Here is a 16,624-nt window from a genome sequence, read left to right on the forward strand (position 1 = left end):
GAATAATATTTGATACTAGTTTGTCACATGTGGTACTGGTATTCCTAAATTTATATACGGACAACAATCTTACCATCTATACATATATATGGATCTAGGAGAGCCGACACATCTTTATCTATACATCTATATGGATCTAGGAGTGTGCGTGGGGGCGGACGCACCTTCAGAGATTTGTAAAAGTCAGATAATGTGTTAGTAATTTGTTAGAAAAATGGCTAGACTATAAAAATTCACAGCCTCCAAATTTTCTACAAATTGAAAGCTTCAATAGCTACCACACCCCTAGTTCAATTACTAGGTTGCATATACTTTTGCACCCGAGACATCGAATCCTGGTTCCGTCCGTGAATATATACCATCACTCCATCACCAACAATCTTAGCCTACGTGCCCCATGCCAGCATTTTGAATTAGTTGCAATAAGTATATGTCGCCCAAGTATTACCACTAATATAGATAATAATAGCAAATTAAGTAGTTTTCATATATACTATACAACAGTACATATTTTATTGAGCAACCGAAAGGAATCGAAAGTACATTGGGTTATTGGATCTGAGACTTTTATTCCAATAATGCTTATGCATGCACTGGGAACTAAGGAAACACACATTTTTTTAGAAACTTAAAATACATACATATTGCATACCCAGAAATAGATAGTTTACACAAAGCGCCGTGTTTCACTAAGCAAACACAGTGGCTTTTATGCCTTGTGAATATGGGCGTCCACCTTCTCAGTCAGAGTGTTAAGCAGGTCCAAATAGTGATGTGGATCAGGGATTTCACCATGGTGTTTTTCGAACTCCACTGTCCATTTCACCAAGCTCCCACCACCCTTGGGAGAAACTTGAATAGTGAGCGAAAAATGTTTATAATGATCATGCAGATCTCCTTCTTCCACATACAGCACTACAATCATATTCACGTCGTCCTGTTTGGCAGTCCTCGCCTTTACAGTCATTTCCTCGGTACTACCTGTGATCATTAATTAGTTCATCATGCATATATGGTGAATTTTTTAGTGGTGAGATCAGCAAGTATTTTGGTGAGCGACATCATAGCACTGTCATTCTAGTCTACTCGAATCTATGAAATTTCAAGGCAACCCGTGTTTCCAGTTTTTGAGTTAAACAAGTTTCATATCTAGAAAATTTCCAGTTAATTAATTAAAACTATTTTTTTCTTATATTCAAAATCATGCATTTTGAAGGAAAACGATTTGAGTAGTTGACAATTTAGGATTTTTGGACCTAGAGTATGTATGATCTTAATTACCTGGGAGAAGATATTTCCAAAGCCTAAGAGAGCCCTCACTCTTTCCATCTCCTTCGAGTATTTGAGCATCAGTATACCCCTCTGGGAATATGGCAGGGAGATCGTGCAAACTCTCCTTGATCAACTCATAGAACTTGTGTGGACTGCACTTCACTTCTTTCTCAGATACTGCTTTACAAACTCCAGCCATCTTTTAATTACAGGGAAGGTGGTAGTGCAAGTATAATGCAATTGAGAACTAACAGTGGTTTGTGTGTACCATGTCGTGATTCACATTGACTCTTCAATCGTTTTGACATTATTGGCCTATCCAGTTATCCTGCAAAAGCACGTAAATATTTAGATTTACTCATAATGGCAATTGGCAAGACGTAAGGGACGTAAATGCCATAATTTTTGGAATCATACTTTTGAGCATGATTCCGTTTTTCTTTTTTATGGTTCGACAAAAAATAGATAAAAAGTATCCGACAAATTTTGTTGCACAACGCCCCAGACAGTTCGGCTGGCCGGACACGCCACATTATATATAGAAAACTAGCATCATGCCTATCTTAACGTGGGTGAGCCCACCAAAAATTGAAATATTTTGCATAAACAAAAAGAATCAAAATCAAACTAAAAGACCTTTCCAAACATTTCATGTGGTTGTATCTTTAAAATAGGTTATGATTTTGCCTTTAAAAAAAAATTATACTATTTTAGGATGATGATATATGTCAATGAATTTACAATTTTTCATCAGTTGTAGCATTTTTTCTTTTTTTTTCTTAAAAAAAGTTTGACTATTTATTTAAACTTTTATTTTATTTTATCTGTTAAAACAAACTTAAATTAGGATAAATATTAAAATAGACTGATCTATGACAAAGACTACAGCTCCTTTAATAAATGATAAATAGTCTAGACATCTAGCATCTCTTAGCGTTGCTTGAATACAAACATTCATATTTAAAAATTGTCTTTTCCTTTCTAATATATATATATTAGATATGAATATATTAAAAAAAATTATGATACAAATTTTAACTAAAATTAATTGATCGAGTACGGGGAACAATTGCACTAGGCGGTCTAGGCCTATTCAGCCAAAATATTGAAGATGATAAAACAAATAAATCATGTTAGTCTTCCATTGACCGGGCCTATCCACTCAAAATCCTAGGTTCCCTTGTGAAGATAAATAGAGAAAATAATTTTGATCCCACTGTTATCCATTTCTAGGTTCAACAGAAAAATAATATTCATATCAATCAATAAAAATTTCCAAACATTTCAGGTGGTTGTATCTAGTGTGATTGGACTAATTATACTATTTTAGCATGATGATAACTGACAAGTTTGTCTTTTTAGGTTATTTATTTAAATTTATACAAATCCAATTGCTCACAATCATTTTTCAAGAAGTAATCTATCATAATTTCATCACTAGATCTTACAAAATCTGTCTCAAAAAACTTGTATAGACTAGTTAATAACAAGTTTTCGATATAGCAAATATTAAAATGGCACGATGAAGGAATTTATATTTGATTATTAGGATGACCTGCAACACGATCAAGAAAAATCTAATATCTTGTTTTTATTGGGGTGGGCACTTGGGATTTTGATAATCGTTTCAAATTCAAAGTTACTGGAAGCAGTTGAGATTTTGAGAATATATAGTAAAGATATACGTCAATCCCCAATTGGCAGGGTCAATTTACTTATATTTTTCATCAGTGACCATCTTTTTTTTTTCTTCTTTTTCTTAAAAAAAAAGTTTGACTATCTTACTAGTTATCATATACTAGCAAGATACACTTGCTATGCACGCGATGTCAAACAAAACTTACCGAAGAGTGTAAACATATATAATTTTGGTGAACACACTTACAATTGACATTATGCCTGAACAAACACACTGGCAGCCGTTTAAATAGCTTGGTTCCCAACTTCAACCTATGAGTAAAGTTCTTGGATCAATCCTTGGCGATGGTGTTGCACCGAGACCAGACTTTTGTTTTTGGGTATCTTTGGCCAGTCCATGGAAGCAACCACGCCTTTCATCTACCCACAAAATCAAACTCTATGTGTTGGGTAGTACTTAGGCTCCAGTCATGCCCCACGGGACATTGTCCCACATCAGAAGTATAAACTTTAAAGTCTTGCATAATAGCATATGTGTTCTTGGGTCGGCTCCACTCATTGCCAATTGATTTTGAGTTAGATATTCCAAAGTTTAATACACTTACATAATACTCTATAAAAAAAAATGAGAACACGAAAAGCTATAAATATTCATTTGAAAGCACTGTATTATCTTATCAGAGGAAGATTTATCTAATCCACTTAAGATCACTCTTGTAAGAACATATAAGAGCATTGTATTAAGAAGTTAATTACCCATTCAGCCAAGCTTCTATCAGATTTTGAAGACTCAGATTGCAAAACTTCTCCCACTTAGTAACTCCAACAGGAATACTCCATAGCTGTATACATCACTTCTATCTGAAGATCTCCCAAATTCTTTCACCCTATAATCAGTAAAAGGAGATAGATAAACAGAAGCTATAAAGAAAAATTGATTTTGGTACGTGATCACTTTATTCACTTATAGTAAAAACATAAGACCGTAATGATGTTGCAATACTCGGAAACCAACTTCATGGAGTTGAACTATGTATTGGTTTAAACTTTAATACCTAATGTACCATACTCACAACGCCCAACTAAGAACGAAATGTCTCAAGGCAAGCGCATACTCACCGGGAGCATTTATCCAAGCCCAAGGTACAGTTAACTTAATTTAAACAACACACAATGTTTTTTATTATTTGAAAATACAAATGATATAGTAGAGGCAAATAGGAAATTACCATTTTGCCTCTCAAAAAAAAAAAAAAAAAAAAAAAAAAACTACAAAATTACAACTTTACCCCTGTAACCTACGTGAAAACACTATTCATCAGCCCCCAGATTTTTCTATATAGCAAAGATATACATCAATCCCCAATTGGCATGGCCAATTTACTTATATTTTTCATTAGTGACCATCTTTTTCTTTTCTTTATTAGCGGGGAAAAAAAACCATTTTTTTTTCTTTTTCTTTTTTTTTTTAAAAAAAAGTTTGACTATCTTACCAGCTATCATATATATATAACATTTAGCCTGAATTTGCAATAATTTCTATCCATTAAGACAAACTTAAATTAGGATAGATATCAAAATAGACTGGTTTATGACAAAGACTACGACTCCCATAATAAATGATAAATAGTGTAGACATCTATCATATCTTAGCGTTGCTTGAATACTGTATGTACCAGTGTACTCATACCCCTACGAACGACTATCATTGGGTACTACTATAAGAGCTACTCACTAATGAGGCGTGCTTGCTTTCCCGCTACTGTGGCATTTCCGCTTGCCTACTAGTGAGTCGTGCTTGCTTGCCCGCTATTGTGGCATTCCCGCTTGCCGACTAATGTTGCACTCTGGCGTGCCCTTTATTGGAGCAATGGCACTGCCCACTAATATGGCATCCAAGTTATATATAGCAGGTCCGAAATATGTCAAGAGATTTTTTCCATACAAAGCTTTTGGAAAGATTTCGTACGAAGAGAGAAATATCTCATCAAATAAGGAAAGGGTATCTTAGGCAATAAGAAGCTTAACATATTCATTTTCCTATAAATACCCAACAATCATTTCAACAAAGAATTACGTGTATTTTTTAGACTTGATTCCAGAGAACGATGTGGTACAGTCTCTCTCACTTCATATCAACCTCTCTAACAAGATCATTGGTGTGTTTGCATGAGTTCTCATCCAAACATAATTGGTGTTGTCTGTGGTTCTTATCAACAGGCCCTCTTCCACGTTTTTTCTTCAAGCTCCATTAATGACCATAACTACAAGATCTCAAGTAAACAACTAGGCAAGAACACAACAGTCTGATGGAAACAACTTAGCAAATTTTGAAGATCGAGTCAATCAAGTTCCACCATACCAAAAGGCTTCATCTTTGCAGCTTCAAATACCACGAAAGATCTAAACTTTCACGGTCTCATTAGCTAGTATCTTCTCCTCATAATGGCACAATTTTGTGAGATGCAGATCTAAAAAATATGGAGACAGATGATAAAAGCCTAACCATGGAAGCGTGTTGCGTCAAAGGCTCATAAAAACAAAGAAACTAAACGATAATTTGCAGAAGCAACTAAACAAAGGGAGGCTAGTACAACTATCAACAATGGCAAAAACGCAAGAGAATTTCCACAAGTGCTCCAAAATGTTATCAGATCTCACACCCTTAAAGAAAAGAACACCAAAATTAACACTGGCGGAAAGCGGAATGAAGAAGTTAAACAAACATTCAAATTTCAAATATCAGCCGAAATAGATCTATTATTTTCAAGTTCCATCTATGGTTGTTACTCGATATCAGACAAACAGGCAAACAAGACCTCATCAGTCTAACACAACAACTCGATGGATCAAGAGACTCTATAAGCCAAAAGACTCAATATTAATTTGCATCCTCTACCGCCTTCATTAATGACCAGGCCACCACAATCCAAATCCAGACTTTTATGGTCTAAAGTTTCAATTTTTGCTTTTCTCTTTTTCTCCGTTTAAATTTTTGTTACTATTTATTTTCGTCTTTAGGCTTCAGCAATGGAAAACATAATTGCACACAAGACAATACCATCGTTATAGAGGAGACGATACAATATTGTCAGCATAAAGCAAAATGAAACAACCACAAGATAGACAACGACAATAACATTGCCACTTCTACAACACAATTAGATTTAATGTAAACTATAACATATGGACTGAATACAAGACAACAAATAACAAGAATGGAGGAAGACGACACCCTCTCGTAGGCACCAAAAATGGGCAGCACTAGTGAGCAACACTTCTGGGTGCCAAAAATGGGTAGCACTAGTGAGCAACACTTTTGGGCAGCACTAGTGAGCAACATTTCTAGGCATCACTAGTAAGCAACACTTTTGGGCACCAAAAATGGGCAGCACTAGTGAGCAACACTTTTGGGCGCCAAAAATGGGTAGCACTAGTGAACAACACTTCTGGGAAGCACTAGTGAGCAACACTTTTGGACAACACTAGTAAGCAACACTTCTGGGCATCACTAGTGAGCAACACTTTTGGGCACCAAACGTGGGCAGCACTAATGAGCAACACTTCTGGGCAGCACTAGCAACAAGAAGAAGAAAACAACTTACTAAATCTTAAAGTTCCGATTAATCAGGCCGCGATGGACTAACTAGCCGCACTAGATCTGCAAGCTCAATCTTCACATCTCCAAGTGCCACGACAACCCAGATCTAGACGAACACGATCTCAGGCTTCAATAACTCATCCTCAAGATCTAGATGCTACAAATGCAAATGAAATAGATCCAGAAAATATAGAGACAGGAGATGAAGACGTTACATTAGAAATGATGCTACAAATATTCAGAAGAGAAAAGAAACGCAACAAATACTTGTAGAAGCAACTGGACAAAGGGAAGTGAATACATGATAATAACGGCAAATTCCGTCTATTGGAACCTATCTTTGAAAATCATCCAAATCACTCAAGGTCAAGCAGACATTCATCCCATTCGAGGAGGTGATCCAGATCTTGAAATAACAATGACGACAGGGCGTAGCAAGGGTCATAACACAAGGCATTAAGAATAACAAAACACATTGTCAGGTAGTCATCATACCTCCCATGAGATTCCAAAATCATCGCGCGTTGATCGCAGCATATCAAAAAGATAAAAATAGGTGGACATATAAGAGGTGATGTCAGATGACAAGGCCATGCCATCAGACACGAATTGCAACATGACCTAAGACATGGTTTGAATGCAGCAAACCGATATAGAAGGTTTAACAAAGTTCAGCCCAGAATGTGGCCACTCTGAAGAAACTACTCCCCAATTTGACAGTTTATCCCGCATAATAATAGGCATAGGTCTCATGATCCCCGAAATCGTAAGTAAAGTAACAATTGGGGCAACCACACGTGAAATCACGGCCTCGAAGTTACTCCTCAAGTTGAAAATCAAGATGTCACCAACATTCACCAACAATCAAACATTATCAAGAAAACAATGAGTAATGCGATGTGGTGGAAACTATTGAAGGATCTTGCATGCGAAGATGTTATAAGTGCTCAAAAAGTGCAATTTAACCCTCGATTATGCCTCTTGTTTAGCCATCTTAGTGGACTAATAGTGAAGTTATGTTTTAAGATTCAAGTTTTGTAGAATATTAGAGAAAAAGGGATAAAATGGAGCAATTGAAAGCATTAAGAATCACATGGGAAGCCGTGGACAATCATGGAAAAGGCCAAGGAATTGAAGCTATTAAAGATAACTTGAACCTATTTTAAAGCCTATTTGGAAGCCCAAGAAAAAGGATTTGTTGCTTGGACCAAATCATCCAAAGGATAAAAGGATAGAAGCGAAGAGACAAAATAGGCTTACGGCGTCATCCCATGGATTGGCGTCCCGGCGTTGATCAAGTCCGGGAGGCATGGATCGAAAGGTCCCGGGCATTGATTAAGTCCGGGGCGCATGAATAGTGTGGCGGGCATGAATCGACAACGTAGCCAATTCCTTCTCGTTTTGAAGACTAAGTTGGACTCAAAAAAGAAGTAATTTGTATTAGGAAACAAATGACGGTTTGGAATGTTCTAGAGCTCATTGTAACCCCTATAAATAAAGGACCTAAAATCATGTAAATTGCCAATTCACTTATAGTCTTGCCTCAACTTGAAGAGAGATTAATAATAAAAGATCGGTTTTAACTATTAATAAATTAGTGATTCTAGTCTTATGTTCTTCTCTTCTTCTTCTCCGTTCTTCGTGTTCTTCCTTCTATATGGAAGGCTAATCTTCTCATTCAAGGGAGGAGATGAAGCCGGTAAAGGTTTAATGATTCTTACCGGTTCATGGTGTTCTTCAATCCAGGTTAGTTCTTTATGTTTTTAGTTATTAGTTCCATTGCCCACACCGGGGATGGAAGTATAAAATAGGGTTTATGTTTTGCAATATTAATATCATGCTAGTGTTCTTTACTTTTCTTCTAGTAGTATAGTTCTTTAGAGTTAGGGAAGTATTCTTTGTGTTGCCTTAGAAGGGGTAGCTCAATTGGGCTGCCTAGGGAAGTATTCTTTGTGTTTGCATTAAGTGGTGATTCATCCCCGCATTAGGAAGTACTCCTTGATGTTGCTCTCAATAATAATACATTGAATGGATGCCCGAGCTTACATAAAAAAGAAGATATTAATAGCATAAATATAGGAACAACCTTAAGTAGAGTTAATTGTTAACGATGTTTAAAGAGGCATCGGCACTCGCTTCGATTACTCCTCAATTGTAGTCTACTGAAAATCACCATGAGATGTCATAGATCAAAATATTGGTGGATTCTAATCTCTTGAATTCCCTCTCTTATAAATTCTCAATAGTTTAAATTTAGTTTAGTTTAGTATTAGAATCTAAATCCCTATAATCATAGTTTTAATCCCCAAATCCAACAAGTCTTGTCCTTCACATAACATACACTTAAAAGTGGAGCGATATCCTACTCATCCTTTACTTATTGAGGGATAATTAGGTTTTGATACGCTTCTATTTGTTCAACGACCATCATCTATCTACATCATTCATACACCATCTACACACAAAAAGGAGCGAGTGTCATTGGGCAATTTTTTCTAATGATACAAAATGCAGAACTGGGGACGACCGTAAGAAATCAACATCAAGATGTTGTATAATCTGGCATAAAATATTAAAGAACCCCACAAAGACATGGTCAAGAAGTCGTTCTTAAAGAAAACTGGAGACATATAGAGAAGTTGGTATTATAATAAAATTTAAGTTTCACCAATACTTTATGTACAACTCAAAACTTAGGGGTGACAAAATTAAATACGATGGTTTGAATACATATAACTATATATAATTAATACAAAATATTTACTGAAGACTAGCCTAGAATGCGACTGCATCGAATAAACTACTCCCAACTTCAATAATATATATAGTTCGTACTATAGACTCAAATATCGCAATCCAAATAACCAATGAACTCTAGAAGTAAGCAATAACTGGGGCCGACCACACCGTGAGAGGCAGCATAACGAAATTACTCCTCAAGTTGAAAGTCAAGAAGCCATAGGAGCAACATTTACAAAACAACAAATCAAAGGCATTATTAAGAAAACAATGAAGCAATGCAAGTATGGCTGAAACTTGATGGAAAGACCTTGCCATAAATGAAGATGTCGTTGGGTGATTTTCTTTGCCAATACAAAATGCAAAACATCATGAAGGGTTCAAACAACTAGATCTTCCCAAGTTTGATAATGCGAGAGGTGACCTGAACGATCATGTCATGGAGTTTAAAAGCATACTAATTCTTTAGCGTGGAGATGACCCCCTCTTATACAAACTTTTTTCGACTACATTAAAAGAAGCTCTCCGTTGGCTCTCTAGCCTGCCAGCTCGTTCTATCACGTCATTCCAAGAATTAACAAATCAGTTCACAAATCGGTTTAAGCATAATTGGGACCCCCCATAATCAAAGTCTAATTTGTTTACATGAACACAACAATTCATTAACGTTAAAGAAGATGTTAAAACAAAAGCCTCAAGAGACAAAGATTTTCGGAGTAGAGATTCAAGCGATGGTAAAGGTAAACAGAAGCAAAACGTTGCGGAAGGGTAACAATAAAAATCAGACTACAAAATGGTGAACACGGTTCGTGAAGAAATGAAGCTCACTCCATTAAATACCAAATATACAGCGATATATGAGAAGATTAAGAGACGCAACTTACTTTTCCTCCGATGACCTTACCTAAAAACACCAAGTCTAGACGTGACAAAAATCTTGGATGTCACTTCCATAACGATTTTTGTCATGAGACTGAAGATTGCAGATCCTCTCATGGGAAAGATACAGAAGCTAGTTGAAAAAGGGCAGTTAGACAAGTTTTTAATTTCAAAGACTATGAAACAAAGGTTAGCAATGACGAGCTACAATGTCATGGAGTTTGCATTTGCAACACCTCTCTCTATGCACCAAAAAGTGGTGGAGTTTGCGTTTACAACACCTCTCTCCGCACAAAACACAAAATTCATCCAGTAAGCAGTGCCAAACTATGGGTTCTCCTTACTAAATTAGCCTTAACTGATTTAATTGATTGCACACGGTCAAAGTCACTAAGTTTACTTGATCCAAGCTACCCGCTAGTTAAGTCGATCTCAAAATTACAAAATGTACTCGTTAAGTTAACCTTAACTAAGTTATTCACATGGCATCGTAGATATTTCAATTACACTATTTTATTATTTTGCAGTAATATTATATTTTATTCTTCGCCGCATGGAACAAATTCCATCCGACGAAGAGGGGACGGTGTATGTACTAGTGTACTCATACCCCTACGAACGATTATCATTGGGTACTAATATAATAGCTGCTCACTAATGAAGCGTGTTTGTTTTCCCGCTACTGTGGCATTTCCGCTTGCCTACTAATGAGTCATGCTTGCTTGCCCGCTATTGTGGCATTCCCGCTTGCCGACTAATGTTGCACTCTGGCGTGCACTCTATTGGAGCAATGGAACTGCCCACTAATATGACATCCAAGTTATATATAGCAGGTCCGGAAATATGTCAAGAGATTTTTTCCATACAAAGTTTTTGGAAAGATTTCGTACGAAGAAAAAAATATCTCATCAAATAAGGAAAGGGTATCTTAGGCAATAAGAAGCTTAACATATTCATTTTCCTATAAAATACCCAACAATCATTTCAACAAAGAACTACGTGTATTTTTTAGACTTGATTATAGAGAACGATTTGGATACGTAGGCAGCCATTGGTGGTACAGTCTCTCTCACTTCATATCAACCTCTCTAACAAGATCATTGGTGTGTTTGCGTGAGTTCTCATCCAAACATAATTGGCGTCGTCTGTGGTTCTTATCAACGGGCCCTCTTCCACGTTTTTTCTTCAAGCTCCATTAATGACGATAACTACAAGATCTCAAGTAAACAACTAGGCAAGAACACAACAATCCGATGGAAACAACTTAGCAAATTTTAAAGATCGAGTCAATCAAGTTCTACCATACCAAAAGGCTTCATCTTTGCAGCTTCAAATACCACGAAAGCCTATATCTAAACTTTCACGGTCTCATTAGCTAATATCGTCTTCCACATAATGGTAATTGGACTGCTTATCCATTTCCAGGGTTCAACAGAAAAATATTTATGTCAATCAATAAAAATTTCCAAACATTTCAAGTGGTTGTATGTGGTGTGATTAGACTAATTATACTATTTTAGCATGATGATAACTGACAAGTTTGTCTTTTTACGTTATTTATTTATTATTTAATTTATACAAATTATGTTCAAAAGCTCACAATCATTTTCGAGAAATAATCTATCATAATTTCAAAAATCTTACAAAATCTGTCTCGAAAAACTTATAGCAAATATTAAAATGGCATGTTGAAGGAATTTATATTTGATTATTAGGATGACCTGCAACACGTCATGAAAAATCTAATATCTTGCTTTTATTGGGGTGGGCACTTTTGATTTTGAGAATCGTTTCAAATTCAAAATTATTGGAAGCAGTTGAGATTTTGAGAATACATGGTATTAAAAGTGGGACGCAATTGAACGTAGGGGTTAATTGGTTGGTTGGTAAGCCCATTAATTACATTTTTTTTACTGTTAAGTCAGTGGTAGATTATTATTATTATTATTTTAATAATTATAACTATATAATAAATTACATAATGAGTTATACTGGTTAACTGCTAAGATACGGGAAGTGAGTTATAGAGAAGACGAAAGTTGGGCCTAAAATGGTCGCAAAACATTTATATATAGAAAACATTTATGGGCGTATTGACCTAACACATTGATAGTTAGGCCTTAAATGGTCGCAAAACTTATTGTTATATGTCTGATTTTTTTTTTTTATTTTTTTTCCGATCGATAAACTTATATGGCCCCAGTCTACCCCAGAATGTCAGGTAACTGACAAGTGATAATTGTATCATGTTTTTTATTTGGACTCAAGATCTCAACAATCGGTTACAGAGATTATTTCTGTAACCGTGTTATCTCGCCATTGATCCAATCCGAGATTTGTGTGTGTCTCGATACCTGTGTGTGTACGCCGAGATACGAGATGTATGTGTGTGTGGTACAGAGATCAAAAAACCCAGTTATAAAGGAATGGGACTCTTTTTATTTTCCCCTATGACTATAAAGGAACAGGACTCTTTCTATTTTCCCCTATGACGGGAGTTGCAGGTTGAACTCATTATTGACTATTAATTTCAACGAAGGCCCAAAATATTGTTGATATATTCAATATATCGGCAATATATATATAGTTTTTTTGGTATACTAATATAGATATATTCGATATATCTCAACTGAATATTAAATCATTTTTTTTTATATATTGTAATTTTCGATATAACGATTTTTCGACAATATATACGATATATCGACCAATATATACAATATATCCGATATAAATTGTTGATTTTGACCGATATTGTTGACTTTAACTAAATATTATTGACTTTGACCGATATATAGATGATATTTTCGATATAATCGATGATATTTTCGATATATCGATATACAAAACAAAATTTTGACTGGTCAACAAAAAAATAGATATTTTTGATATTTTTGATATATATCGGTTTTTGAATATATCAAAATATTCACTGAATTTGATATTTTGGGCCTTGATTTCAACTAGTTTGGCAACTGTATTGCTCGGCGTATAGATGGTGCGTGGTCGGCTGCCACGTATATAGGGTGAACACTTACTTGTTAAGAGCCCATTTACATCGCGTTAATTGAGTTCACAAAGCCAAAACTTTCTCACTCTGATGGTGCAGGGCACTCACAAGTAATAAATGTTGTAGCAATTTGTTGTTTGTGAAGGAAGAATGCATAATAATTGGTAGAGTTCACAAGAGAATATACGAGACCAATGTTGGGGAAAACAATATCAATCGATTCCTACTAAAATAATTTGAATATAAACACTCTAAACTCCAATCGATAAAATCTAAGTTTTCAATACAACCAACAATCTCAAACCTAAGCTATTAAATTAACTATAATAAACAAGTAATAACAATATAAAGTAAAACATACTACAATGAGACACAAGATATAACGTGGTTCGGTCAATGATGTCTATTTCCACAAGAGCAAATTCTTTTATAAATATGAAAAAAAATATTACAATCACTCACTCCTCTCAAATCTCTCTTCACTAATATCTTCTTACAAGTTTTATCTCTTTACAAGGGTTTTATCTCAATTTTGGTTACACTCAAAATTAGTTTATCTCATAAACTTATGTTGTTCAAAAACCTAATTTTTGTTTTATAATATTCTGAAATTTCAGCGAGCTATGAAATTTCAATTATATCCGACATGGTGGTGTCAAGATATCGACTTTCATTCGATGACGACGCGGTGGCATTGAGCTATTTCCTTTCAGTTTGATATGGTCCGTTCGGGAGCTCAAATTCAAAGAGCATTAGTTCAACCGATGTGAGCAGATCGTGGGAGAACTAAAATTTGAAGAGCATTTCATCAACGATGTCAGCAGACCGTGGGAGCTCCTTAAAGCCGATCCCATGAGATCGTTCCAGATATTGCAAGGGACCAACAACCAAAATGAATATGCAAGCGCGCAAGTAATTATCAGATATTTTGTGTTTCCTTTGTCAAGAAAACTAAAATAAAAATACACACATATTTTATTCAGCATCTCAACTTGCACAACAGTTAATCTTAATTACATGCACACCATTTGAAAGTAGAGTATTCAATTAAGTTCACAATAACCATACATAATTACGAAAGCATACATACTATCACTACTATTTTTGCACACATACATATCACAAGCAAATAATAAACTGTCTTATATATGTGGAATGCATTATCTTTCACTCAGCAGGCGGCCAGGCGGGTTGAATTTCTATGCCTTGTGAAGGTGAGCGTCCAGCACCTCATTAATCTTACCACACACGGCTAAATAGTCATGTGGATCAAGGATTTCGTCGTGATGCTTTTCGAACTCCAGAGTCCATTTCACCAGGCTCCCTTCGGACTAACATGAATCCTTGCCACGAAGTGCTTGTAATGATTTTTGATGTCTCCCTCGGTGACTTCTAGTGCAATTGTCATGTCATTGTCGTCAATTTCTGCAGTTTTCGCCTTTGCAGATATAATCTCAGAAGTTCCTGTATTCATCAATTATTACATATTCTTGCTTAGAAGACTAAATTTACACTTTCGAAATAAATATTGGGACTAAAAAGTTTACCTGGAAGTACATACTTCCATTGCCTAACACAGCTTGTACTCTTTTCATCTCCTTCAACTATTTGACCATCCTTGTATATCTCAGGGAAGATTGTAGGAAGGTGATGTAGACTGTATTTAACCATCTCAAAAAACTTATGTGGATCGCATTTCACTTCTGTCTCTATTTCAGCCTTACAAATCCCAGCCATGTATTGCAAGCAGAAGATAAGAAGTGGTGGTACTGTGGTACGTAGTGATTAGTAAAGATGTAGGAGATAAAGAATGTCCTCTATGTATATCTAAAGAATTTTTTCATCCTCCAAGAACAAATCAAACAATGTATAAAAGTATAAAACCCATCATGTGACTCATGATCATGAGCAACTAAGTACATCAAAACTCTCAACTTGTATATTGTTTATTTAAAAAAATTCTTTATTTAGCTTGAACAAATAAATCTCTGGTGAATGTCACTCTATCTATTGTATCCAATAATGTGATATTATATTATTGTGTCAATTTATTTTAGATAAAGTCAGATACGTGGATGATGGATCACATACTAATTAGTAGGACTCGAGATCTAACCGGTCTCCTAAACCCAATTAGTAATTGGACTGAAAATATATATAGTGGGTATAAAACTCGAGCACCATTGACTTGTCATCATTTTAGATCACCACAACAGTTGCCCTGCTCCCTTTCTTCGGAAATTATTCTTTCAAATAGTCGACGAACTATACTGTGCGATATTGCGATAATATATAGCACTTTAAATGGCGAACGAATATGGGACCAACGAATATACTGAGAGACTAGAAATGATAATATATGGAGCGTGTTTACAGACTAGTATGGTTTTCTTCTAAAACTGGTAAATACTCGGTCAATGGGCTTACTGGTTATTGGGAAACTAACTGGCAACTTATTCTTCAGATAGAGCTATGAGCTCAATAATCGTTTCACGCTCTTGGTACTCTATATCAAGCCCCAAAATATCGATATCGATCAATATATTGGTGTACCCAAAAACCGATATATATTAGATATATCGGATATATCCATTTGTTTGGTGACTAATCCAAATTATTTAAAATATCAGAAATATCAGATATATCGAAAATATATTAGAAATATCGGATTTATATTAAAAAATAGTCAAAAAATCAACCGATATATATCATAAATATTGGATATATCGATTATATCGGCGATATAAAATTTTATATCGGAAATTCTAATATATATCGGGAAAAAAAAAGTTATATATATCAATGTCGGTGTTCCAAAATACCAATATATATCGGCGATATTTTGGTCCTTGCTCCATATACCAACTTAAGGAGAAATCATTATCACACTCTTCCAGACAACCTGAGAGCATCTCTAGGTGGTAGTAGCATACTCTTCAAATTTGAAGAATGCGACCACAGAATCTGGTAGCAAATTTCGACCAACTCTAGGTGGTCGCAAATTCGTGGTCGCAAAATTCATTGGAGATGACCTACGACATTAATCTTGTCGGCGCCAATATCAACGTCGCTAGCGACATTACCACCGTCCCCTAAGTTCAAAAAAACTCACGCGACATTCCCAATCGCCGCACCAAATTGAAAAAGTAAAAAAATAACTTGTGCAACATTAGTAGTGGTGGCGCCCGATTCTTTGGCGTGCGGTGGTGTTGGTCAAAGTCAAAAAAACTTGGGGCGACATTAGTAATGCACGACATTACTATTGTCGCTCGCATCCGCATCCAAACCTCCGTTTTGCAAACAAGAATCTTGAAACGGGCGGGTTATCGACCATGAATGCGACCACCTAGAGTTGGAATTTCGGGAAATTCCGATGCATTTCTTCAAATTTGAAGAATGCGACCACGGATACGTCCACCTAGAGATGCTCTGAGCTTTTAATTTGGTTGGTCCTCTATATACAAACTTAAGGAGAAATCATTATC

General features: G+C 35.6%; 2 protein-coding genes across 2 annotated transcripts; both read right to left on the minus strand.

Moving 5' to 3' along the window:
• Positions 1–481: 481 nt before the first annotated feature.
• Positions 482–2,544, minus strand: LOC147479678 (major latex protein 146-like). The gene is made up of 3 exons (XM_086580918.1): positions 2,405–2,544; positions 1,282–1,555; positions 482–981 (listed from the first exon to the last, which is right to left on the minus strand). Exons 2-3 carry the CDS (start codon positions 1,469–1,471, stop codon positions 710–712), a joined length of 462 nt encoding a protein of 153 aa, XP_086437044.1. The 5' UTR covers positions 1,472–1,555; positions 2,405–2,544; the 3' UTR covers positions 482–709.
• Positions 2,545–3,700: 1,156 nt separating this feature from the next.
• On the minus strand, positions 3,701–14,876 carry LOC147479679 (major latex protein 146-like). Its single transcript, XM_086578472.1, has 3 exons — positions 14,687–14,876; positions 14,456–14,603; positions 3,701–3,797 (listed from the first exon to the last, which is right to left on the minus strand). The coding sequence occupies exons 1-3, from the start codon at positions 14,874–14,876 to the stop codon at positions 3,701–3,703; spliced, it is 435 nt and encodes a 144-aa protein (XP_086434598.1).
• Positions 14,877–16,624: the final 1,748 nt, after the last annotated feature.

The sequence above is a fragment of the Coptis chinensis genome, chromosome 8 (assembly GCF_015680905.1).
Source record: "Coptis chinensis isolate HL-2020 chromosome 8, ASM1568090v1, whole genome shotgun sequence".
NCBI classification, from domain to species: Eukaryota; Viridiplantae; Streptophyta; class Magnoliopsida; order Ranunculales; family Ranunculaceae; genus Coptis; species Coptis chinensis.

Bases quoted from the DNA above. Each gene is read 5' to 3' on its own strand.
- LOC147479678 (XM_086580918.1), bottom strand. From the start codon at position 1,471: ATGGCTGGAGTTTGTAAAGCAGTATCTGAGAAAGAAGTGAAGTGCAGT. The intron at 982-1,281 runs GTAATTAAGATC...TAATGATCACAG, and splicing joins TTGGAAATATCTTCTCCCAG to GTAGTACCGAGGAAATGACT.
- LOC147479679 (XM_086578472.1), bottom strand. From the start codon at position 14,876: ATGGCTGGGATTTGTAAGGCTGAAATAGAGACAGAAGTGAAATGCGAT. The intron at 14,604-14,686 runs GTAAACTTTTTA...TGATGAATACAG, and splicing joins ATGGAAGTATGTACTTCCAG to GAACTTCTGAGATTATATCT. The intron at 3,798-14,455 runs GTGAAATGGACT...TACTGATTATAG, and splicing joins GTTAGTCCGAAGGGAGCCTG to GGTGAAAGAATTTGGGAGAT.